Source organism: Postia placenta (genome assembly GCF_002117355.1).
Source record: "Postia placenta MAD-698-R-SB12 unplaced genomic scaffold POSPLAscaffold_9, whole genome shotgun sequence".
Lineage (NCBI taxonomy): Eukaryota > Fungi > Basidiomycota > Agaricomycetes > Polyporales > Adustoporiaceae > Rhodonia > Rhodonia placenta.
In genome coordinates, this window is record NW_020169840.1 from 1,032,575 (window position 1) to 1,054,591 (window position 22,017).

The following is a 22,017-nucleotide window of genomic DNA, read 5'->3' on the forward strand; positions in this document are numbered from 1 at the left end:
AGGCTGGGCGGGAAGACCGTGAGTGAGGACCGTGAGTTGTGAGCTAGATGATAGGTTATAGCGTGAATCCTACATCGCTGTCCACATTGTCCATATTTCAATGAACTAGCAGACATTTTTGTGAGATGAAACGCTGGCAGGGCACCGCACACGCAGGCTCACCTCAGTCAGTCGTCCTGTCGCAATGCCGATTACGTTCACAATGCATAGCAAACTGCATCCATCATTAAAGGGGTGTGGAGTGAAAGACCTGTGCATTGAGCTCACCCAAAACAAATGGCCGCTGACCCGCGGTCCTGTCAGGAACATGCACATGGGGACACAAGAGTATGCGCACTGTCTTTGAATAGGATGCCCCTCAGTGTTTCTTTATTGCTCCCCATACTGTTCTGGCTCTTATCCCTCTTCAATGTCTTCGCACAAGTCAAAACCAAGACAATGCCATCGGACACTACTGAGGCTGCTCTTGCGATCATCATAACTGGCGCGACCGATTAGATGCCTGCTCAAATGGAAAGAACTTCACGTACGCCTGCAGAATCATTTGAGCTGAGAAGGAGCAACTGCATAATAGACCATAAAATATCTCACAATTCATAGCGGTGTTGATCGCCGATAATGTCTAGCGTGCACCCCTGAAACTGTTTGACGGCATCCAGCTTGGTAGCGGACATAACAAATATGTACTGAACCAAGTTGTGCTTGATGTCAACGAAGATATCAATGAGCTACGCACGATAGATATGATAGGGTTTATCAAGCCAGATATCAGCACAAGGCTGAAGAGAAACCTGTCTCGGTTGAAAATGGCGTACACACGCAGAGCGGCAAAGACTGGAATGCTGTGTCAGCGTTTTATGTTGTTAGCAAGACACAAAGTAATTAACTAGACGAAGATATCAAGATCATGAGGTCTAGCGCCATCTGGGTGTGGAGAACAGCCCCACATCTAGATATTACAGTTTACAATCAGTAGTCCGTGGATAACACCATGGTCTGACCTCTGTAAGTTCGTGGTTAGTCAAATTGATCCCACAATGAGAGAACTACACTCACAGCATCAGTTTGCCAGTTGTGCAATGACATTCGCCCTGACAGCTCGATGATGAGATTGAGTAGACCGGGGTAGCGGTAAAAATAGAAAAGAATTGTCGCCAGTGATTGCTCCGCCTTCCATACAAACTTGATTTCGCGGTCCAGCGTAAGAAAGAAGTCGTACCAGCATAGCGCTTGGAAAACGTTAGTCCTAGTTGGGCATCTAAGCATGCAGAAATACTACTCGTGGCTGAAAAATACAGATAATTCTCTAGACCCAAATAGAATTGAACAAATCTGCTGATGACATTAGTATGAATGATATATGAAGAGATGATATGAACAGGCGTACCCAACCGCGACTGACTCGGGTGTGTGCTTCATTGTTGATATCAAAGTTTGGAGACACAGAGTATACTTGCGAGACAGTATATATATATGCGCCAGGCTGTCATTGGGAGGGTTAGATGCTTACCACAGTTGCAGGACATCCGAAATCAATGGAGCAGGCGAGATTGATCCACCGCTCAGGTGAAGCACACAGCCGCTACCCAGGAATGCAGCCGGTGTGCAATTACTCCACACATCGATGTCGCCCAATGCGTATGATCGTCTGAACGGAGGCGAGGCCTTTCTCACATCAGAAGAATCACTCAGCAAAGCACTCAGCAAACAGCGCCATCGGACTGATATAGAAACGACGTAGGCTTGGACAAGCTCACGCTGTCACGTTCTCGCGTCCCGGAGTCTTGCATGTGACGCACTTCACGAGAGAGGGAATAGTCGAGCTTACCGATGAAGCAGCGTGAGGCGACCGGCCGAATTATACAATTCACGACTCGAGCAAGCGCAAAGCGGGATTCTCTTCTGTACACTGGTCTTTGCGTGATAGAAGATAAACCTTGTGCAGCAACATCAACGATGTCCGATGAATCCCTATTCGGTGATTTGGCAGTCATGAGATTGAGATAAGTGGCCACCTTAAGTAGGCGAGGCTCAGCCTGCCGAACCTGGACAGTCGTAGGTATACCTTACACAAAAGATCACAGATCGGCACGTCAGTTTTGCCATAACAGCGATGGCTCGTCGAATTGACGAGTTCATGAAACAGGATGAAGCTCACAGTCAACAATTGCCAGCCCGTAGTCAACCTGTGCAAACGCCTGAAGAGCTATAAATTGGATGTATCACTCGATAAGAATCATGGACAATCTGCCAGACGCTCACGTCCTTATCGAGATGCTGTCACGAATAAACCTAATCAACGGACAAGAAGTAACAACATAATACGACGTATTCTTAATGAAGTGACTCACCGATGACCACGACTATCCACAAGATGTTGACATTTGTCCTTGCCCACAGATTTTACTCACATGCAATATTCCCGTGTGCATTTGTGTATTGTATGGAATACCGCTACCGTCTAATCTAAGGAGCGATATGACAGTCCGAGGCTTCGAAAGGTACTGATTGATACGAATCCCTGGCCAGCGCTATTGGAACCAAACACATGACAGTTGACAGCAGATGATCATGCCAGTATGTTAATTTGACACACACTAGTCTCATCATTAGAAGATATAGACAGTGACTGGACCAGGTTATTGTCAAGCAGCGGGTATGTGTTCAACTCGGAGTGGCCGGAGCTGCAACTTAGCGATTTGGTGAAACACGTGATTGAAGCGTCGACGCATCGATACTCCATCAAATGACTGCAATGAAGCCATGAGCCCTACTGCTATTGCCACTAGTGCTCCTCAGACATAAGGGAAATTGTGAGGAGATGGTTGTATAGTCTAATCATTATCTACTTTCTCAAGAAGACAGGCTTTTTACAACAACGAACATGGAATTTAGCCAAAATACCGGTTCTGCGTCTACCGTTGGATTACAGTGAGTAGCGTTCTCCGAGCACTATCACCGGTATTTCAGCATGCTGCACGGAGCTCCCAGAAACGGCTTGATTCTCGTCACTTGGCGTGAGATGATCAGACGATTCCTCTGCATGGCGGAAATTGAGAGTGCGGAGGGTACGTGAGAACATTTCATTCCCGCTGCCTTCTGCTGCTGATACCTCACGAAGGTCTAAGGCTAAGTGCGATAGAAGAACCGAGGTCAAGCTGTGGTCAAATACCAGTGAGAAATCTACTGTGCCACCGCATCAATATATACTCACATTGCTGTCCACGTCGTCCAAATCTCAATGAACTGTCGCAACATGCAAAATTATGCATTCACATCCCGGATCGATTCATGAGAACTCACCTGTGTCAAATGCCCAGTTGCAATTCCAATAATATTGACAACGCAAAGTAATCTGTATCATACATATCAGGTGATGAAAGTCGTCAATTCTGCGCAGACAGACCCAAAACACAAGGCCGCTGGAAATTTGGGAACACATTGTCAGCACGCGAGAATGGGAGCAAATTAACAAGTCTTACTGTCCTTCAGCAGGATCTCACGAATGGTGGTCCCGATATCCATCATTAGGGCCCCCGCGTTTCCTTTCGGCTGCCAAGTTTTGATGCAGGTGAGAACCAAGACGAGGCCGTCTGAGACCACGGACGCCGCTCGTGCACCAATCATCCCTGTCTCCGAGCCGGTAAGGTGAGCAGGGAAATATATGGAACCATTATCACGCACAGCTATGATTCGCACGACTATGAGTACAACTTCGAGGCATACGCTGAATGTACACATGACTCACTTTTCATACGCATGTTGACTGCCTAAGATACCTAACTCACATGCTTGGTAGCCCTTGATATCGTCCAGAGCCGGGTTCGACTTGGTGAAGACGTACTATAGCTTAGGTGTTCATAACCGACGGAGCTGATGTTCGGGAGTCACTCACGACCGAAATGCATGGGTTGACTAGTCCGGATATCAAAACCGCAACAAACAACCATTTGTTTCTTCTGAATATGGCGTATACTCTCAAAGCCGCAAATACTTTGGCAGCACCCGTTACTTCGGCACAGCGCAGATTTACGAGAGCGGCAAGTACATACTGGTTGTAGTGACCAAAATGGCGGTGTCCAGCCCCATTTGTAAACGTTGAACGTATCCGCAGCTAGAATATTGAGGTCAGTACATTTCAGCCGTCTAGCATCTTGTCGACGTTTTAACCTCTGACCCGATAGTCAGCGGCCGAGAAAGTAAGAAAATGCAATGGAATACTCGCTGCTTACTTTGTCAGACTGCCAGCTTGGCCAAGCCATCCGGGTCAGTAGTTCCAGCGCCGTGTTCAAGATTGCCGAGTACCGACAGGTGTAGAATAGTAAGGTGGCAAATGATTGCTTCGACCTCCACATGTATTTAACCTCGCGATCAAGTGTGAGGGCATAATCATAGCAGCATAAAGCTACGGTCACGTTATAGCAGGTCAGTCTCCAAGGTGCGATGAAGTACGGAGTGTCCTCACCTGTGGCAGAAAAATAAGAGTAGTTCTCGAAATATAGATACACCTGCACCCATCTGGATACAGCACAGTTAGGCGGACGAGGCACGGTGAAATATCATGGCTCCTACAATTTGGCCTCTGCCTCAGGTGACGGCATGTTGTCAAATCAGTGCGCGATTCAAAATTTTCGTTCAGGTCGCTGAAGGCTTTTGTATCTGCGACGCTTCTCATCTAACTCTGAATCCCGCTTTAAGGGTCCTATATACAGCATGAGAGATATCTACTGTGGCAGCGCACCTGTCAAGATGGAGCATAGGTAGGCACGCAAGTGTTCCGCGGAGCGCCATACCGAGCGCTCTGAATTGCTCATACATGAAATTTGGAGAGGTGCAGGGAAGGTTTGAACGCAATCAGTGCTTGCCTGACACGCGTTGGCCTGGTGTCGCCAAGGCTATGTCTCTGGGCGTGTCGATGTCAAGTTCATATTGTGAGTCAGAACTCTAGCGCAAACGGAGTGTTCAACAAGTCATGAATTGCTTGCATCTCTGAGATGGCTGGGAGATACCACAGGGCATCTTCGTCCATGAAACGTTTGTCGCCACCATAGGTGCCGCTCGTCGAATGAAGCTTCACATAAATATACTATTGCGTCAGTAAAACCGCCGGTGTCATACGTGAGCAAATTCGTCTCGAAATAGCGTGCAGCTATACATTGTGCCATAGCAAACCGTCCCGAGACTGGGACAGTCGGCATTAGTTAGAACTCGTGGTATGAGGAAGCCTTGGCGTGGGATGACCTTCGGCGAGCTAAAGAGAGTCATTAAGCAATCCCCTTCATGGATATTGGAGCCACCGTTCACATTGGCGTGAGCAGTAACGAAACTGCCAAGTCGATTATCTTTCCTCATTAAGCCATAATACGAGCTCGAAAATGACGGGGTTGCGTTGGATCATGCAGGATGACAGTGTTCCTTCAGCTATATTCATCATGTGCCACATAAGCTCCTGTATATCACTTGCAGTATATATAGACTTACGACTGTGGATGCCGTCAGCTTCGCTGTGGCTTAGCATTGGACCCTGTCGGTTTTCGACGGCGTGCGCCCTCGGCCGGCTCGTGGATCGGTTATCCACTCCGGGAACGGTTCAACTGAGGAGCCGGAGTCAAAGTATAATGTGCTGGCGTCGTAGAGTGAGGCTCGAGTGAGTGTCATTGACAACAAAATAAAGTAGCACTTACAGTATATATTGCATCTAAGGGGGCTTATCTTACCACGAACTATGCTGGACAGAAGTATAGTAAGTAATCAATGTAACGATCAGCACTTAGACTTTTTCAAATTGGATTACATATTTTATACAAGTGACCAGCTCGAAAAAAAAGCAAAATCATTGCGAATTGTGAGCGTCGCGGTTGTATCACCCGCTGCAAGTGTCAGACAATGGCTGGAAAGGTTATTCTGTATTTCGTTCCGGGTCCATGCTGCATTGATCTATGACAAAGGTAGAGATACCATGTATTGTACAAGAGTGCGAACGAGGAGACATTACTATAGAGACATCGGTGGAGACTTGGTATATTGTCCGGACATGGAACATCAAGGTACTGGGAGACGACCGGCAGCTCATGTTGATCACGGGAATAGATCTCGCTTCAATGAGGCAAGTGACTCACTCATCTAATGAAGAAACTGTGTGCAACGGCCAATGCGCATGCCGCGGCGCAGGCGAGGAATCCAATGGGATAGCCTGCTGGTCCATTTTCGACGCTCATGGACCACAACTGTGATTGGTGAATATGTCAGCTTTGTGGACATTAAGAACGACGAGGACGTACAGTGCCTCCCAATATGGGCCCAAAGAAACGCGCAAGGCTGACTATACTTTGCGCGACACCATTGGCAAAACCGACAAGATGCGGTGGTGTCACTAAAGGAAGGTTAGGTCTCTATCATGAGCTTCACACTAGGACTTACTGTAGTTGAGCAGTACAGATACTGCAGTATAGGCGAAAGTGCCTCCACAGAACCTTACAGCACTAACACAAACAGCGTCAATACAAAACATTGCTATATATTCAAGTGTAAAAGGCTTACGTGCTTACAGCGAGCGCTGCAAGATACACCAACGATGCAGTTAGCGTTGTTTCAGAGCCATAATAGTCATACGAACCCGCCATGAGAACAGGATTCCCGTCGGTGTCGGGGCTTGCGAGCACACGGTAGAGAATAACGGACAGGTACGAGGGGATAAATAAGAGGGAGCCGATGCGGAACATTGCAAGATGCGAGAAGCGACCTCGGGGAGGACTGTCATGAGAACGATCGCATGAAGTCAGTAATCTCTCGCTATTGCATTGCTGTATCATTTGGCATAACTCACCCAATGTTCCTGTCGTCAAATCACAGCGTCAGATCGATGGCAGCGGTAACTATCGGAGCAGGGCACGCACGGATACAAATAGAACTGGTATGCAATTTGCGCCAGGCACATCAGAGCAACTGCGAGGCACAATTGGTGAATCAAGGCACGGTGGTTAGAATGATATACCCACTTAGCTGTGAGAAATGACCCGCGTTGAGGTTCAAGCCGCCCAGGGGATATTTACTGTTAGAAGTGATACGGTCAATCAGGTGATATCGCGGGCAGGTCTTTGGCAAACATACGATACGAGGTAAAGGTAGAAGATTTGGTCGTGTGTCGTGCAGTGAAGGGCGAGTAGCCCATACTGAATGATGGTGAGCATGGGTAGCTGAGACATCAAGGACGGTTCCTTCTCTAGCGTTTCCGACTGTGCACACGGATCTTGGCCCCCTCGTGGACCTTCCATGATCGGTGCGAGCGAGTCCGTAGGACCCTGTTCGTCGAACTGCTGTAGCAATTGCTGAGCCTCCAATACGGCCGGTGGCGTTCGCACACCGACGTGAGAAAATATGGAGGGCACAGTGGTCGACAAGCGGCGATGCATGGTGGGGAACTCGTCGCCCGGAAGTGCGGGCGAGAACTGTGATGAGCGCTGACGTGCAAACGACAGACGACCAGAACTGGACGGATGGCGCGGAGAGCCGAGCAGGGGTGCGCGCCATGTGGCTGAGAATGATGGGCGTTTGGATTGCGAGTGGACGGATGTGTGAGACTCGCGCCGCGAGTAGCGGTTGGGGCGCATGGCAGGAGTGGCAGCACTAGGCCCAAAAACGTCTTCCTCTTCGTTCTCATCGATGGCGGCTCCAAAGCCCTCCTCATCAAGAGCTTCAGCATCGGCATCGAAGTCAGAGTCAGACTCAAATGGATCCTCGTTGTCGACGTTCATCGCTGCCGCCACCCAAAGATCGGCAATATTAGTTACCGCGTTTTCGTTCGCCATGAGCAGACGTTGCGCGAAATTGCCTGTGACAGTGCCCACTGAGCTTTGTGCGCCATCGAAGTTGCTGTCTCTGCGGCGCCTGATAGACAACGCCATACTCGTCCGCGGTGCCGTGCTATAGCCACTGGCAAGCCGGCTCCTCCTTATTCCGTACCCATATGCCGACCCGTTCGCCCGGCTTGTGCGTGACAGCGTACGTCCCTTCCCGAGATCGCTGCTGCGGGAAGGCGTCGACGACATCGGTACCGTCTCGTCATGCACCTGCGGGGGAGACGAGGAGCTCTCTTGTGCATCCTGCACACGAGGCGCAAAATAGCCTGAGAGTCGCCCCGACAACCCGTGCTTCAAGGTCGCATACAGGCTCTGGCGCTGGGATTCCTCGAACAGTGGAGTTTGTGGCAGGCTCGCCTCGTTTGCAACATCGTCCTTCTCTGGGGGCAGCTGAATGGCGCCATGCCGGGGTCCTCCATCAGGCCCCAAGAACAGGCTCAAGATGGAACCTATAGAATAATATGACAAAGGCTAGAAGAAAAATCACGATAATCATACTTACCAATGAAGGTGACCGAGGACGCGACAGCGCATGGCAGGAGGTACGGGTACTGGACGAAGATGGGAACGTCTGCAAAGATGGAGGGCCATTTGGTCGCGGGCGATTCGACTAAACGAACTCTTAGCTACTGTGACTGAACAGCTGACTCATGGGGAGCACGCACACGATCCGCCAACGATTGCCCCTGCAACACCTCCGAAGCCCCAGCAAAAACTACATAGCTGGTGAGCTTCAATGGCATACTGCGCGTATAGCCACGCACCCGAGAATAGCATATGCTCTTCCCTCATTACTCTGGTCAGTGATCATCGTGACGCAGCCACGCGCCACTCCGATCGCACCGGCAAATATGCCCTGCATAAGGCGAACTGCTATCGCTTCTTGGAGTGTCGTCGCCGTCCCAAATATGCAGCACGTCACGGCGCTCCCGAGCAGCGAGATGAACAGCACGATGCGCTGCCCATGCTTGGCAGCTACAGTAGCCTTTGGACACACGTAAAAATTGGGCTTTAAAGGAAATTGAGGGGGGGGGGGCACGCACCCAGAGCAAAGACGTCAGGAATTGCGTCAGGAAAAACGTCGAAGCTAATGGCTTCATGTCAGAGGCAAGGCAACGTTACCACATGGCTCATTCATACCCAATATGCCCGTCCAGTACCCGACTTTAGCCTCGTCCTCAAATTGGTTGAAACCTGCAGATGGAGTTCTATCTCCGGAGTCTTGTTAAGTCTGACCAGTGAGACGCACCTTGGACCATGAAGAGTATGAAAGGTGCCGAGACGTTTGCAGAAAGAAACTCGCCAAGCATGGCCTGTAAAACACATTAGTCCGTCCATCCCGGAGACCTGGCCTGGCATGCATACAATCGACAAAACGATCATGGACAACACGGGTAAAGGAGTTGCGTACGATTCGCCCGGCTGCAACGCACTGGGTATCGCAGGCCGCTCCGACGTCTGCGTCGGATCGCCGCCATTCTCCTCGTCAACCGTGCTCCTTCTGCGTCCGAAAATGCTTGTCCGCGGCCTAATAGTAGAGAATGACACGCGTCCCGACAGTCGGCGACGTTGAGGGGAGCCGCCCGGCGGTTGTTCGTCGGCGGCTTCGGTTCCAAAGACGCGTCGAGGAGCTGAAGACATGTTCTTGTACACGCAAGACCGCGTGTTTCCAAGGCCCGCACCGTATGATAGTTATAAGAATAACAATGAAGAGGACGGCGTGGTGGAAGTTGCTCTTAGGACAGCGGTTTCCGCTGACCTCGACGTCTTTGGAGTGTAGCTTACGTAATGCATAAGCTTTATGTGGAATTGCCTTACACGCCCGGCGACTTACAAACGCATTTATATTCAAGGCTGTCAAAATGTGCCCAAAATACATTTAGACTTCCTGCAAACAGGACTACTAATGCAAGGATTATTATTGACCGCTTTTCTCAAGACTTTTGACAGCGCTTGAGAATAGAGAAACCCTCAGTAGTCCCCAAAGAAGCAATACAATTTCTTGATTGGGCGATTACTACGCCATATGGGCGTCTAGATCATTGCTTCCGCTTTGTCTCCTATGTGGGCTGAGATCACTTGCGCCTCCTGAATCTCCCTGAAACGATGTCATATCTGCGAATAGTACAATGCAAGAGGAAGCTACTAACCGACTCTCACCGTATATCGCTCTATACCAGTAATCATAGCGACATTCGACTGCGTATCGGTCCAGAGACTATCTATTGTCTCCCTGTGTATTTCGTTTCCGCCGATCTAATCCGATCTGGGGCCTTTGCTTGACATCTGAACGCTGCATAGGTCTAGAGGTTTCAGCGGAGTCTTCAGGGCTCTTCGATATGAGCGAGCTCATGGTCGCCGGGCTATGATTCGACCGCTCACAGGCATCGCCGAAATAGTCGAGTCCTGAACACAAGGGTGTCTGATTTCGAAGAGAGCACATGCAAATGCAAGTAGGTAAGTACCCGCCTGACTACGATATCGATGTGAATGATGTATGGGCCATGATGTGTAAACATTTCCAGGCCATGCTTCTGATGTCTGCTAGAACCTAGTACAGCGGAAAATCTCTACATTTTGCTCGTCAAGGAGTCCGTGAGGTCGTCAGGCCCTAAACTGACGAGTTTGGATGTTCCTGGAAGTCGGCACAGAGTGCGTGTTTGTCTATGTCTACAGCCCATCTAGCTGCCGAACACCCCCTACCCCAGATATGTTTCGAATCCTCACACATACCCGTGAAGGTTCCTAGTGGTAGGCTATACCTACTCACAGAGTCACTTCTCAGGTTTCGACCCTCCAGCTTCAGCTTGATCAAAGATCGTTCCGATGTCTTCGCGGCGTCTTTCTGCGGCTATGCCCATGTACGGACCGTCGATTATGGGAATCGTACGAGCGGCGAAACGAATTGGAGGAGGTTCAGGTTCGCGACGTAAGTCCTCTGCACTCCCATGACCTTCAGTTACACGCAGGACAAACCATGCTCACGCATCTCGGGTCAGCGCTTCAAGACGGCACCGAGTTTCGGAACTGTTCGTACCTGCACAGCGCGGATTACAGCCCTTGGAATCCTTGTACAGCGGAGCAACGTCATCGTATGGCAGTCCGCAGGATGCAGCTGCCACATACGCATGCAGTGCCATGCGCAGGTCGACGACTTCCGAGCTGATATATCACGCCTGTTCGACATACTTTCATCTCCCGGTGCGTGTCCACACGTATGAGGAATGGAACGCGCTGCGATCCTACACCCGCATCCCTGTACGTGTTTGGCACCGCGACGTGGCATCGTGTTATCTTAGCCATTGTGCGTCTTCCGGCTCGATTTTGGACGGCGGAGAGCCGCCTTCCCGCCGCGTAGATCCAGATCGTACCTGTGACACCGTGTCCACAGATGCGATGATGAGTTGCTACAATTATCAGTCTTATGTTTCCGGGCGCCACGAGCCACGGTGGACCAGTCAACCACCGCTCCCGCTTCTGGCAACGCCCCTAGTATGCGACATCATTCTTGCCCCTAAACGGATTCTGTTGTGCATCATTGCCTGGAGTATCCGATAATCGCTCCATAGCTATCTGACTGCGACAATGACACCGTGTCTTACACGCTGATCGCTTCTTAGAAGCCGCGCGTGCCTTACAATAAGACGTCTGAGTCGCCAGTGGCGACAGGCGAACATGTCTCAAGATGCGTCGCACTAGTGACACAAGTGAGACAAACAATGCAGACGAGATCATTGGACACCGGGTGTCTTGGATGGACACTATGAAGCTACGTGTTGCCCGCGGAGATTCATCGTGACGGGACAGCATCTACCACAGAGAATCCAGAAGGATTGACGTCGTGTGCCCCGTCGACGAGTGTTATGCCACTGTTCAGAATTACGGAATGACCATCTCCTGACGGCGGGCTGGCGCTTCGAAGAAACTCCACGCTGCCGCGGAGTCCTCGCGCCAATAAGATGTCCAATATTAGTGTGCTGTCCGCCTTTCTGCGCGGTATCTTCCAATTGCCGACGCCCTAGGACTCCATGTGGACTCGCGGGATCCGTATTCACAGTGTCTTGCAAATGCGTCCATCCTTTGCACCGCTGATCGCCCCGCAGACGACGGGTCATCACATGGCTCGGACGTCTGGGTCACTGACAGTTTTAGTCCCAAAATACAGGTGGCCGTACATCCTGGTTTCACTATCAATGATGTACACACGGAGATCGCAATGTTTGCATGTCAGGTTCCTTGGGTCCGTCCATTGCGGTATATGCTGTGTTTCATTCGATTTGCCATGGAGACCTGAGAGGCGCAAATGTTCTCCCAAGAGACTATGTGCGTGAAGAGCAAAATCTCCATATTTGGCCGGATCTTCTTTGAGTTTCACGATTGACACTTCACGTCGGGATGACAGGCTGCGCGTGCCAGGTTCCCAACTACGGCATCCCGGAACCTGGTCATCGACGATTGCCGAGTGTCTTCCCCGTCTGTCGCCCAAAATGGACGCCATGCGGCGCACCGGGCTCGGGTCGACGCCTTGCGACGGACTTCCTTGCGCGCTCGGTGTGCAGGTACTAGGAACAAACACATCGCTGCGGCTTCGGCTGACTGCAAAAGCTATCCGGTTTATGCAAGTGCCGCTCTCCGTGCGTTGACCATTTTGGTTCGAGGCAATGTTTCCCTGACATCTCGTTCACGTTCACATGTCTGCCCTGTTTGGCACGGAGCTACGTTGTCAACCGGTACCGCTGAGCTTCTCACGATCATATAGCCCGACGCCAGCGTTGTGCGCCAAACAGCTCCTCATTCCAAATTGGTCGCGTACTTCGGCATTATCCGGGATGTCTCGAGGAGCTCGTCCCAATTCCCCCCCGCCCCTGTGTTTGTCTTGGCCCAAGAAACGAGATTATCATGCAGCCCAGAAGCCTGCAGACAAGACATTTGCGCTTCGATGCGAGGTCAGAGTGGAGGTTATCACTGCGCAAGCACGCGCACCCAACAATAAACAAGCGATCGTAGGCGCCGCGGAGCCCGAAAGGCTATGTGTCTTGGCCGAAGCGCCCCCCCCCCCCCGACGCGATTACCAAAAGCAGTAGTGCGGCCGACTCGCCGTGGCTGGACGGTGGGATCCTAGGATCGTTTGCCGCATCGTGGCAAAAAAACTGCGTGGCGCTCGCACGGTGCACTGAAAGAAGGGCGTCAATGAGGTATGAGAACTGCGCGTGGTCCTTGATTTTCGGACCCGTCACCTGGTGCTTCTGAAGTCTGATAAACTACAGAGTAATCGCCCGCCAGATCTCGCGGAATCTGTACTGACGAATCCTTTTTGTTCGCTGACGTGGGGCAATAGGTAACCGAGATTTGAAACATAGCGATCTATCCTGCCGATGATGCTCTTGTGTCATTCCGAAGTACTGATTTTGATCGACTTACAGTTGTTCGCTCCGTCAGGGCCACAGCGGCGCGCGCGGGCGGCGCCTGGCCTATAGGGTAATTTCAGGGATTTTTCGAACAATAACAAATACACGTGTTGCGCGGTCGTATATAAAACGCGCCTTCCTCTCCGCCAATCCTCCACGCTTTCCGGTCTCTGCGTCCCGTGTTCAGTCCTTCTCTTCGCCCATTTCATCCCTCTTCCTTCCTTTGTCGCTTCGACTCTCCGCGCATAACACCAGCCATGTCGTCCTCTGCTCCATCCACATCCGCTCCTACCAAGATTGTCATCCCCGATCTTGTCTCGCACTGCACTATCCCTGTACGATGCAACCGTCATTGGAAGCAAGCAAGCGTCGAATCCAAACGTTGGCTCTTCCGTGGTGGCAACCTTAGCGACAGGAAGCGCGACGCGTTCCATGGTCTCAAGGCTGGCTACCTCACTTCAATGTGCTATCCTTTGGCTGGATATCCCCAATTGCGTGTGTCCTGCGACTTCATGAACTACCTCTTCCACCTCGACAACATCTCGGACGAGATGAACGATCGGGGCACGCACGGCACTGCGGTGTCAGTTCTGGATGCGCTGTATCAGCCGCATATGCACCCAACATCGCGTGTCGGCAAGATGACCAAGGAGTACGTACATCTTCCATTAGCCTGCGACGTAAAGCTGACAAGGCGCGTAGCTACTGGGTCCGCCTCATCCAGACTGCATCTCCCGGTGCCCAGCAGCGCTTCATCGAGACGTTCGACATGTTCTTCCAGGCTGTCACCCAGCAGGCGATGGACCGCGCGAACGGCGTCATCCCAGACCTCGAATCGTACATTGCCATTCGGCGCGACACCAGCGGCTGCAAGCCGTGCTGGGCGTTGATTGAATACGCGAACAATGTAAGATATGCTTCCGAAGGCGCCCGGATCAACACGCTGACGTCCGCGCCTAATAGCTCGATCTCCCGTGGGAAATCATGGATCACCCAATTATACGCGGGCTCGGTGAGGCCGCTAATGATCTGGTCACGGTTCGTGCCTTTTGTCTCCTGTGGAAACGCTCCCGTACTGACGCCTTCCTGCAGTGGTCGAATGTTCGTCTCGAATAGCCGTGTTCGGGGGATAACCAGCTGACCTAAGCGTCCTTTTTGTTTTCAGGACATCTTCTCGTACAACGTGGAGCAGTCGAAGGGTAAGTCGGCACCCTGTCCCGCGCGCCGTGGAAACCCGTTGCTCACAATAAGGATCGATATTATAGGCGACACGCACAACATGATCGTCGTCGTGCAAAACCAGCAGGGCCTCGACCTGCAGTCAGCTGTGAACTTTGTCGGCGATCTCTGCAAGCAGAGCATCGACCGGTTCCACTACCTGCGGGAAAACCTGCCGTCTTGGGGCCCGGAACTCGACCGTGAGGTCGAGATCTACGTCGATGGCCTTGCAGACTGGATAACAGGCAGTCTCAAGTGGTCGTTCGAGTCCGAGCGGTACTTCGGCAAGGCGGGTTTGGAGGTGAAGAAGACCCGCGTTGTCGCCTTGCTCCCGCGTCGTGCATGAAAACTTGCCCCTGGATGTCTGAAAGAGGACAGCAGTGTATATAGTACGTTCCTGACGATCATCCTCTTGTATCGGCCAGCGCTGACTAATGCTTGCAACAGGCCGCTCGATGTACAGCTATGCTCACAGGCGGTATGACTCCAGGCGGTATGGCTCCTATGGTCATGCAATCCCCACAATTGTCGGCGCGCAATGCACAAAATCTACTTGCTGTGTGTGTAATCACATCACCGCTCTACCCGCGCTGTGTACTATTCTCGACAGTCATTACAGCTTTTTTTGGTTAGATGTGACATAGAATTCGCTCCTTTGCTCTCGATTTTTTCTCTTGTGGACGTCTAATCCGTCGCTCGCTACTATCGTACAGCCTATCCACAGATTCACCTTCGATCTTCTAGTCCTCATCCGTTATTCACCATCTCCATTGCTATTCATCACCCTACTTCGTTCTCGTTCTAGTTGGTATCGCAGTCGCGTATAATTGCTCACTGTTGTCATACCATAGCTCTCTTTGTGTTTAGTCGTTCCTTGCACAGGCTTATACGATGCAGGGAAGGCTCTATTATTATCGCTTTTGATGTATATATTGGATAACACTGTACAATTGGTACGAGCTTATTTGAGCGTGCCGTTAGAGCATGGTCCACCTTATACACAGTTCTGACATACTTTGCGATGGTCACCGTCTCTTGCCGGCAAGTTCTGCCCGTGAATGATCGTCGACCACAGTATTGTGCCTCATGGGCTGTGCGAGGTGATAGACATTTCATAGAACAGGATACGATATTGACGCTGCACACACGATTTCATTCTCTCCTGATCCGGGGGAACACTGACATTGCGCAATGCGCTCTGAGCCCGCCATGCCGATGAGACGTACTGCGGGCGTTGCAGGGCCTCCCCCCAGAACAATAGGAAACATTGACAGATACGCCATATGCAAACTTTCATCGTAGTCTCCTCGTGCTGAGGCGCCTGCGCGCAGCTGTTGCACGAGGGCGATATCCGGACATAGCTGTTCATCAAGGTCCTGGCTTGCAGTGAGCTCTCCTTAATCCCGGTGTTCAACGCTCAAACTCCAACATCAGACAACCAGGCACGTCCCACACACATGGACGCCGGGACACTGGAGACAATCAAGTGTTAGTCCGGTAGCCTTGGGGGCGGCACCGAGACTGCACGCAGCGCTGGCCACCGCCACCTACCTCACAGGCGCGGCGACACCTCAGTAGTTAAGCGCCGCATTGCCGACATTGAACCCGGAGATCCGACGGTGTAGCATGCACTCTGGGAACACCAGTGCGAGAAAAGTCTCGCGTTTAGGACGGATCTTGTGCGGCGGCGGCGAACTCTACATCTCAACAGGCCGCGCATACACGTCGGCTCAGCTCTGCCCGGAGAAGTTCAGGTCGCGGAAAAGGCGGACAAGCGCAGCCAATATCACACGGAAGATGTCTTCTGCCAATGGAGGCGTTCCGGGCATGCGGTTCAATGGAGTGACTGACAGATAAACGCTGCTGGCCACGGCATGGATACACGAGGTGCGTGGATTGCAGGAGGTTCGCGGGAACGTCTGGGGTAAATGGAAAGCCTAACGGCGACGTACAAGCATTTTCCGATGAATGGACACTGGTTTCTTACGGAAGGTCATCGGGAGAGGATCGGGGGCATTATACATCAACGCTTCGTCAGATGCTCTAGGCAATCCGCGATCAAGAAAATACACAGCAGATCCGAATTGCGGGTTCGGGCTTGTAGAGGAGAACAGACACATTCTGTTGTCAGTACGCCGAATACGCCTAGCCGAAAAGAAGACGCACAAGAAGTATCCTGCCAATCCAGATTCTATTCATACGAGACGGATAGTGTATCACCGCGGATGAACAGCTTATGCCATATATGCCATTATGGCTCCGAGATGGTCGAGTCTTCGTGAGCTTAATTGCGCGTCGACGTTCGATCGATTCACCTTCCAACAGCCGTCTTCGCCCATGTTCCTCTCCAGCCAGTCACGCTGTGCTTCGGGAAATCCATAGGACGGCTGACCACTATCTGCCTTCAGCACAACAACCTTCTCACTTTCGATCAACTCTCGCAACCCGGTTGCCCATCGGGAGCCTCCCGGGCGTTTTATGTGAATCGGACGCTGTATGATGACCTGCTCAATATCGGGAAATGCTGAATCCTGGAGGGGTTCGTCCGAGTGAAGCGTTCGTCGTACGGACAACGCCGCAGAGAGGGGAATGCAAGCCCGAGACATCAGATGTGTCACTCCTGTCATGCGTAGATGTGTTAACCGAGGAACTTGGCCTCCAAAGGCGGCAAGAAAGTCGGGGCAGTCGACGAGGTGCAGGTGCGTCAAAGAAGGCAAAACTTGAACCTTCCGGGTCTTGGAATGTAGGAGTGTGCTTGACAAGAGGAATGATCCCACGACGGAAAGCTCGGAGAGTCGCGGAAGGAAAACGTCATGCAAGGCCTGAGGATAGTATGCACCCATGTGTAACGTGAGGGTCTCGAGGCTGGCTCCAATGAGCTGGAGGATGTGCGAAATAGCAGCTGCGAACGCCCCCTTGCGAGCTGTTGCCAACTGCGATACAAGTGCGGGCCGGCCTTCTGCTGTCCTGAGCTTCCAGACGATGTGGTCCTTGTTCGCCAGATCGTATTGACGGAGAACGAACATCTCCGCAAGCTTCTCCACCGGCATCAAATTTATCTCCTCGGAGGAATACAACGGCTGCTGGAAAGGTGCTGGAGGATCGCAGTGCGAGATGCACAGGCAGCGAACCCGACGCAGTTCGGGTGGCGTCCTTTCTAGCAGATCCGCGAAGCGCCGCGTCTGTTCGAGTCCGATCAGAGCAATGCTACGCAGCCGAACAGCACTCGACGCATCGCGGATGTATCTCGATACTTGCGAAAGGGAGCGACCAGTAGTCCCGTTGTCTGTACAAGCCCAGGTGAATATACGAGACCAGATTTCTACAGGCACGTCGTCCATGATGCCTGACTTTAACCACGGTACATCAGTATACCCTTGGCAAGAAAGAAAGGCGGCTCACATTAGTCCACTGTAAACACAATCCTTCTGGTCGTCGAACTCTGAGGATAGCTCTCTCTGAGGTGGATAGATAAAGGGAGCGCTAGGTGATATGCCCTAGAACCTGATCTAACCTGGTGAGTAAATCGCTTGCCGACGACAGCGGCCATCATAAGCACAGCATATGCATGCTTGAGGACCTCGACAGAGCATACAGCGAGAAGCGTTCAGCTCAGAATTAAGGGACATTCATCCGTCCATAGCGAGTGCGATTTGCAAGCAATTCTGCTTATAAGGTGGCATACAATCCGAGTGAATTGAAACGTTGATCGCGTGTCGCAATGCAATGTCTGGCTGTGACGCGGTCACGTGTAAGGACTCGAGACGCGCTACGGTACCGTGACGCGTCTGCAGTACTCACACGTGGTGATGTTCACAATCGGGCTTTGAGGCCCAAGCCCGCCGAACCCTGCTTAACTGAGGCGCATATAGCTCAACACAAGTCCTCGAAAGACCCTCAAGGGGCCACAGAGCTGTTGGAACAACGGTGCGAACGGTGCGGGGCGCGTTTGTCCACGGGCGTAGCGATGCCCGTAAGGGACAATCGCGTGCGGTACGTACATCGCGCGGGGTCGTTATATACTACGATAGGGGCCTCCGGCCCCCGGTTACTCGCGCGCCCGAGCTTGCGAGCTCGTTCCTGAATGCGTGCTTCAACAAGAGCCTAGTATGCAGGCCTGGATTGAATATGAAGCCAGTCCCGGTGGCCAAAGGTGCGGCCCAAAGTAGGGCTTTGGGCCCGAGCCGGGCCCTGAACAACACTACTCACACGGAAGCAAGCTCAAAGTACTGCCGCTGAAGACCAAAATCAATCGGTACGGGATTCACTTCACGATCACACATTGTGGGCTAATTATTCTAGCTTTAAAAAGCAGTGCGTGACAGACTCCGAGAAGTAATGACATCAGCAAAACCAGATTTGGTGTGTAATAGTATACATGGCAGTGCAATCAATGTAATCGGGTGCCATTATTGGAGCACGGGGGCCAAAAGGTTATAGAGGCGAGTCCACTTTGGCCATAGACACAATCATTGCAATAGGTACAATATTGGCGGCTATTGGCAAGATGATATATAACTTGTGTCACCTGGTATATGATACAATGGTCTAGACTCCTATATCGATGCCTGACTCGTAGATGATGAGCGAGGACTTATGGACAGTACGTCGTCCTGAAGATCGAGCAAGGAAGTCGAGAATGACCACTACCCCAAGCGAAGAGGAGCAGAGACTTGAATGAATAACTAGGTCGAACATAGGGTTCGACTGACTGATGGTACAACTACTTATACAAGTACCGGCTATGCACGGACCACTGTATCTGTGTGGTCATGTTTAGTAACGAAAGAAATGTAGTGATACAATACCAGGTACAAAGTGCACACGGACCCCATTATGTAAGCTACATAATGTTCAACCTGCGGGTGAGTGCTAAGACAGGCACCAGTATGGGCGCTAGTAGTACAAGAAATAGAACAGAAAGATAAATGTTTCATTACCCCCCTACCAGAGTCGAAGTCCCATTTGACTACTTACTGCTCACCATCTCCATACAACTCCCAGTCTACGCCGTCGTCCTCTTGTTCATCGAACCACTCGTTGCGTGCATTCCTCCCCACATTCTTCCATTCTTCGCCAGAGAGGTGCTCCTGATGCGGCCAGGAGCTGTCCCACGTCCATTGAGTAGTGTCGGGTGTCCAATCGGGGTCGACCTTGTGAAAGACGATGGGTGTATTGGGGCCGGGATGTGAGGATCCCACGATGGGACTGGCCTGGGGTTTGGGGTTGGCGCTGCGCGGTGGAGGGATGGGTACTGCTTTCGTCTGCCTCTCTCTTTCCTTCCTCTCCTTCGCCTCATTGATGATTCCTTCGAGAAACATGTTGTCGACGACCACCCCCATGCGTTGCGCAGGTTCTTCAGGTGGTGCGGATATGTGTCGCTTCATCTGCCTGGTTCTGCACTCTCGCTCCAGATGTCCAGGGGCTTCTTTTCCACATCTTGTGCATCGTGTGTCCGGACAGTCCCGTACCCAGTGTCGAGACAATCCGCATCATCTACAGCTTCCCTTCGGGGTCCAACCAGGGTTGGGTTGCCAGTCAGCTGGGATGGTAGTGCTCCACGGCGTTGCTTGGAGAAAAGGGGACAGGATCGGGGGGCACCTGAAGGCAGACATCGGTAGGGGTGCGGGTAGGGGTAGGTACACGTTGGGGATGGCACGTGAGATGAATTTGTTGTGTTGCGCCCGGATGCTGCGTGGTAGGAGCAGTTGAAAGCGATGGGCAACTTTCAGATTGTCAAGTCGAATGAGCTCGGTGAGGACACGGTCGTCCTGTTGATGTAGGAGTCACTTGTGGTGGTTGATGGCCTCATTGGCTGCCTTGACAGCCTTGTCGTATTCGTGGTGGGTGGAGAGGTACGCTTTTAGTGCAGTGCGGTCGGTGGCATTGATTGCCTCAGGGTGGTGGGTTTTGAGTTTATTGAAGACGTCGGTGGGGTTACTGAGAAGTAGCGTCAACAATGTGCTGTCGCCGACATGGGTGTGCTTAGGGGTGTAGATCGAAATCCTCTTTCCACCCTCGGTTGAGGGGGCGTTGAACTGGTCGAGGAACGGGAGGGTGGAGGACATGTTGGTACGAGTAGGGGTGTAGCGACTGGGTCGAGCTGCTGTCGGCTCAGTTCAAGTTCTTCCTCTTCTTATACTCTGTTAGCACTTTGTCTGCAGTCCCTGTCAGGTTTGCTTCGGGCTTCCATGAGTCATCCGCAGTTGAGTAACCCTTCCACCTGACGCGATATTTGCGGCGCTGCATCCTCTTGTTCTCTCGGTGTCCGATGATGGCTTCGACTTCGTAGTTATCTTCCCCTTCGATAAGGTCAGGAGGTGGCCTTGTGTAGTTCGGACCATGGATCTCCGTTTCTGAATAGGGAGATAGAAGCCATTCGTGGAAAACGGGGTGGACTCACCAGGTGCTAGGGAGGTCTAGCTTGTACGCGACCGTTCTGATCTTGTCTAGGACTTTGAACGGCCCTTCTCGCCTCGGGGCTAGTTTCCTGGATGGGTACGGCAGCTTCAAGTTCCGGGAGTCTAGCCATACCAGCTGACCTTTATGGAAGGAACCCCCCTTCCTTTTTACTCTCTTGGCCAGGACGTTCTGGGCCATCTCCATTGCCGCATGTGCTTCCTCACGGATGTTTTGCAAGTCCTTGAGGCGATAAGCTGCTTGCGGCGTGTTTGATCTGGGGTGCGCGGTGGGTATTCCGCGAGGTTCGTATCCCATCATGAGTTTGAATGGGGATGTCTTCGTCGTGGAATGCTCGCGGGAGTTGTGAGCAAATTGCGCAGTGTGAAGATGGTCAGCCCACTTATCCGGATCATTGGCAGTGAAGCAGCGGAGGTAGATCTCCAGTTCTTGGTTTACTCGTTCTGTCTCGCCGTCGGTTTGCGGATGGAATGCCGTACTCATGGCTGATTGAACCCCAGTCATTTTGCAAAGTTCTTGAAAGACTTTGGACGCAAATTGCGGTCCTCGGTCGCTGATGATCTTGTCTGGGAGCCCAAACCACTTGTAGACCTCTCGGTACATTGCGTCTGCCGTCCCAAGAGCATCAATTGTTTTGTTACATGGGATGAAAATTACCCCCTTCGTAAGGTCGTGGTCCACTACGACCAGAATTGAATCGAAGCCGTTGGACGGTGGCAAGTCGGTGATGTAATCGCACGAGAATGTGCTGAAGGGCTTGGCATTTGTGCGGGGTCGAATGGGGGTGATGGGCGGTTGGGCTGGATGTGTGTTAACTTTCATTTGCTGGCAGATGCCACAGCCGTTAACATAGCGAGCGACAAACTGGGCCATGCTCGGCCACCAGTAGTCACGGCGCAAGCCGAGGAGGGTTTTCTGAACACCGGGGTGTCCTGCGGAGGGGAGGTCGTGATAGTGGGAGACAAGACATTTGCGAAGAGACTCATCTGGGGGTACATAGACCCGATCCTGGTATAGGAGGAGGTCATCATTGATGGACCAGTCTGTTCCAGTGCGTGGTGTTCCTCCAGTGCGCGCCGCAGTGAGGCCTTCCTTCATTATTGGGTCGTCCT

At 51.9% G+C, this 22,017-nt stretch overlaps 5 protein-coding genes across 5 annotated transcripts; 1 reads left to right on the top strand and 4 right to left on the bottom strand.

Annotated features, from left to right (window-relative positions):
* Nucleotides 1-475: 475 nt before the first annotated feature.
* POSPLADRAFT_1047316 (hypothetical protein) lies at nt 476-4,791 on the bottom strand (the record flags this gene model as incomplete). Its single annotated transcript, XM_024479253.1, has 24 exons — nt 476-563; nt 592-728; nt 820-842; nt 888-949; nt 1,002-1,003; nt 1,057-1,246; nt 1,511-1,665; nt 1,800-2,045; nt 2,159-2,186; nt 2,263-2,292; nt 2,352-2,389; nt 2,412-2,531; nt 2,597-2,750; nt 2,931-3,158; nt 3,215-3,246; nt 3,304-3,355; nt 3,407-3,422; nt 3,474-3,727; nt 3,749-3,770; nt 3,845-3,873; nt 4,053-4,114; nt 4,233-4,405; nt 4,466-4,518; nt 4,742-4,791. The coding sequence occupies 24 exons, from the start codon at nt 4,789-4,791 to the stop codon at nt 476-478; spliced, it is 2,244 nt and encodes a 747-aa protein (XP_024337825.1).
* Nucleotides 4,792-6,119: 1,328 nt separating this feature from the next.
* Nucleotides 6,120-9,500, bottom strand: POSPLADRAFT_1057974 (hypothetical protein; the record flags this gene model as incomplete). Its single annotated transcript, XM_024480986.1, has 16 exons — nt 6,120-6,227; nt 6,282-6,373; nt 6,421-6,482; nt 6,541-6,556; nt 6,617-6,753; nt 6,827-6,835; nt 6,897-6,945; nt 6,999-7,051; nt 7,111-8,308; nt 8,362-8,469; nt 8,525-8,574; nt 8,624-8,844; nt 8,903-8,946; nt 9,000-9,053; nt 9,109-9,172; nt 9,225-9,500. 16 exons carry the CDS (start codon nt 9,498-9,500, stop codon nt 6,120-6,122), a joined length of 2,541 nt encoding a protein of 846 aa, XP_024337826.1.
* A 4,024-nt stretch (nt 9,501-13,524) lies between these two features.
* On the top strand, nt 13,525-14,831 carry POSPLADRAFT_1057975 (hypothetical protein; the record flags this gene model as incomplete). The annotated part of the gene is made up of 6 exons (XM_024480987.1): nt 13,525-13,919; nt 13,970-14,174; nt 14,231-14,305; nt 14,360-14,368; nt 14,433-14,466; nt 14,533-14,831. The coding sequence occupies 6 exons, from the start codon at nt 13,525-13,527 to the stop codon at nt 14,829-14,831; spliced, it is 1,017 nt and encodes a 338-aa protein (XP_024337827.1).
* Nucleotides 14,832-15,239: 408 nt separating this feature from the next.
* On the bottom strand, nt 15,240-17,826 carry POSPLADRAFT_1145963 (hypothetical protein; the record flags this gene model as incomplete). The annotated part of the gene is made up of 7 exons (XM_024485864.1): nt 15,240-15,390; nt 15,501-15,576; nt 15,669-15,861; nt 15,943-15,957; nt 16,337-16,422; nt 16,652-16,676; nt 16,801-17,826. 7 exons carry the CDS (start codon nt 17,824-17,826, stop codon nt 15,240-15,242), a joined length of 1,572 nt encoding a protein of 523 aa, XP_024337828.1.
* A 1,207-nt stretch (nt 17,827-19,033) lies between these two features.
* On the bottom strand, nt 19,034-19,923 carry POSPLADRAFT_1147054 (hypothetical protein; the record flags this gene model as incomplete). Its single annotated transcript, XM_024486017.1, has 2 exons — nt 19,034-19,227; nt 19,470-19,923. Coding segments are annotated over 2 exons (648 nt in total), but the record flags the coding sequence as incomplete, so codon positions are not given.
* Between the last annotated feature and the right edge of the window lie 2,094 nt (nt 19,924-22,017).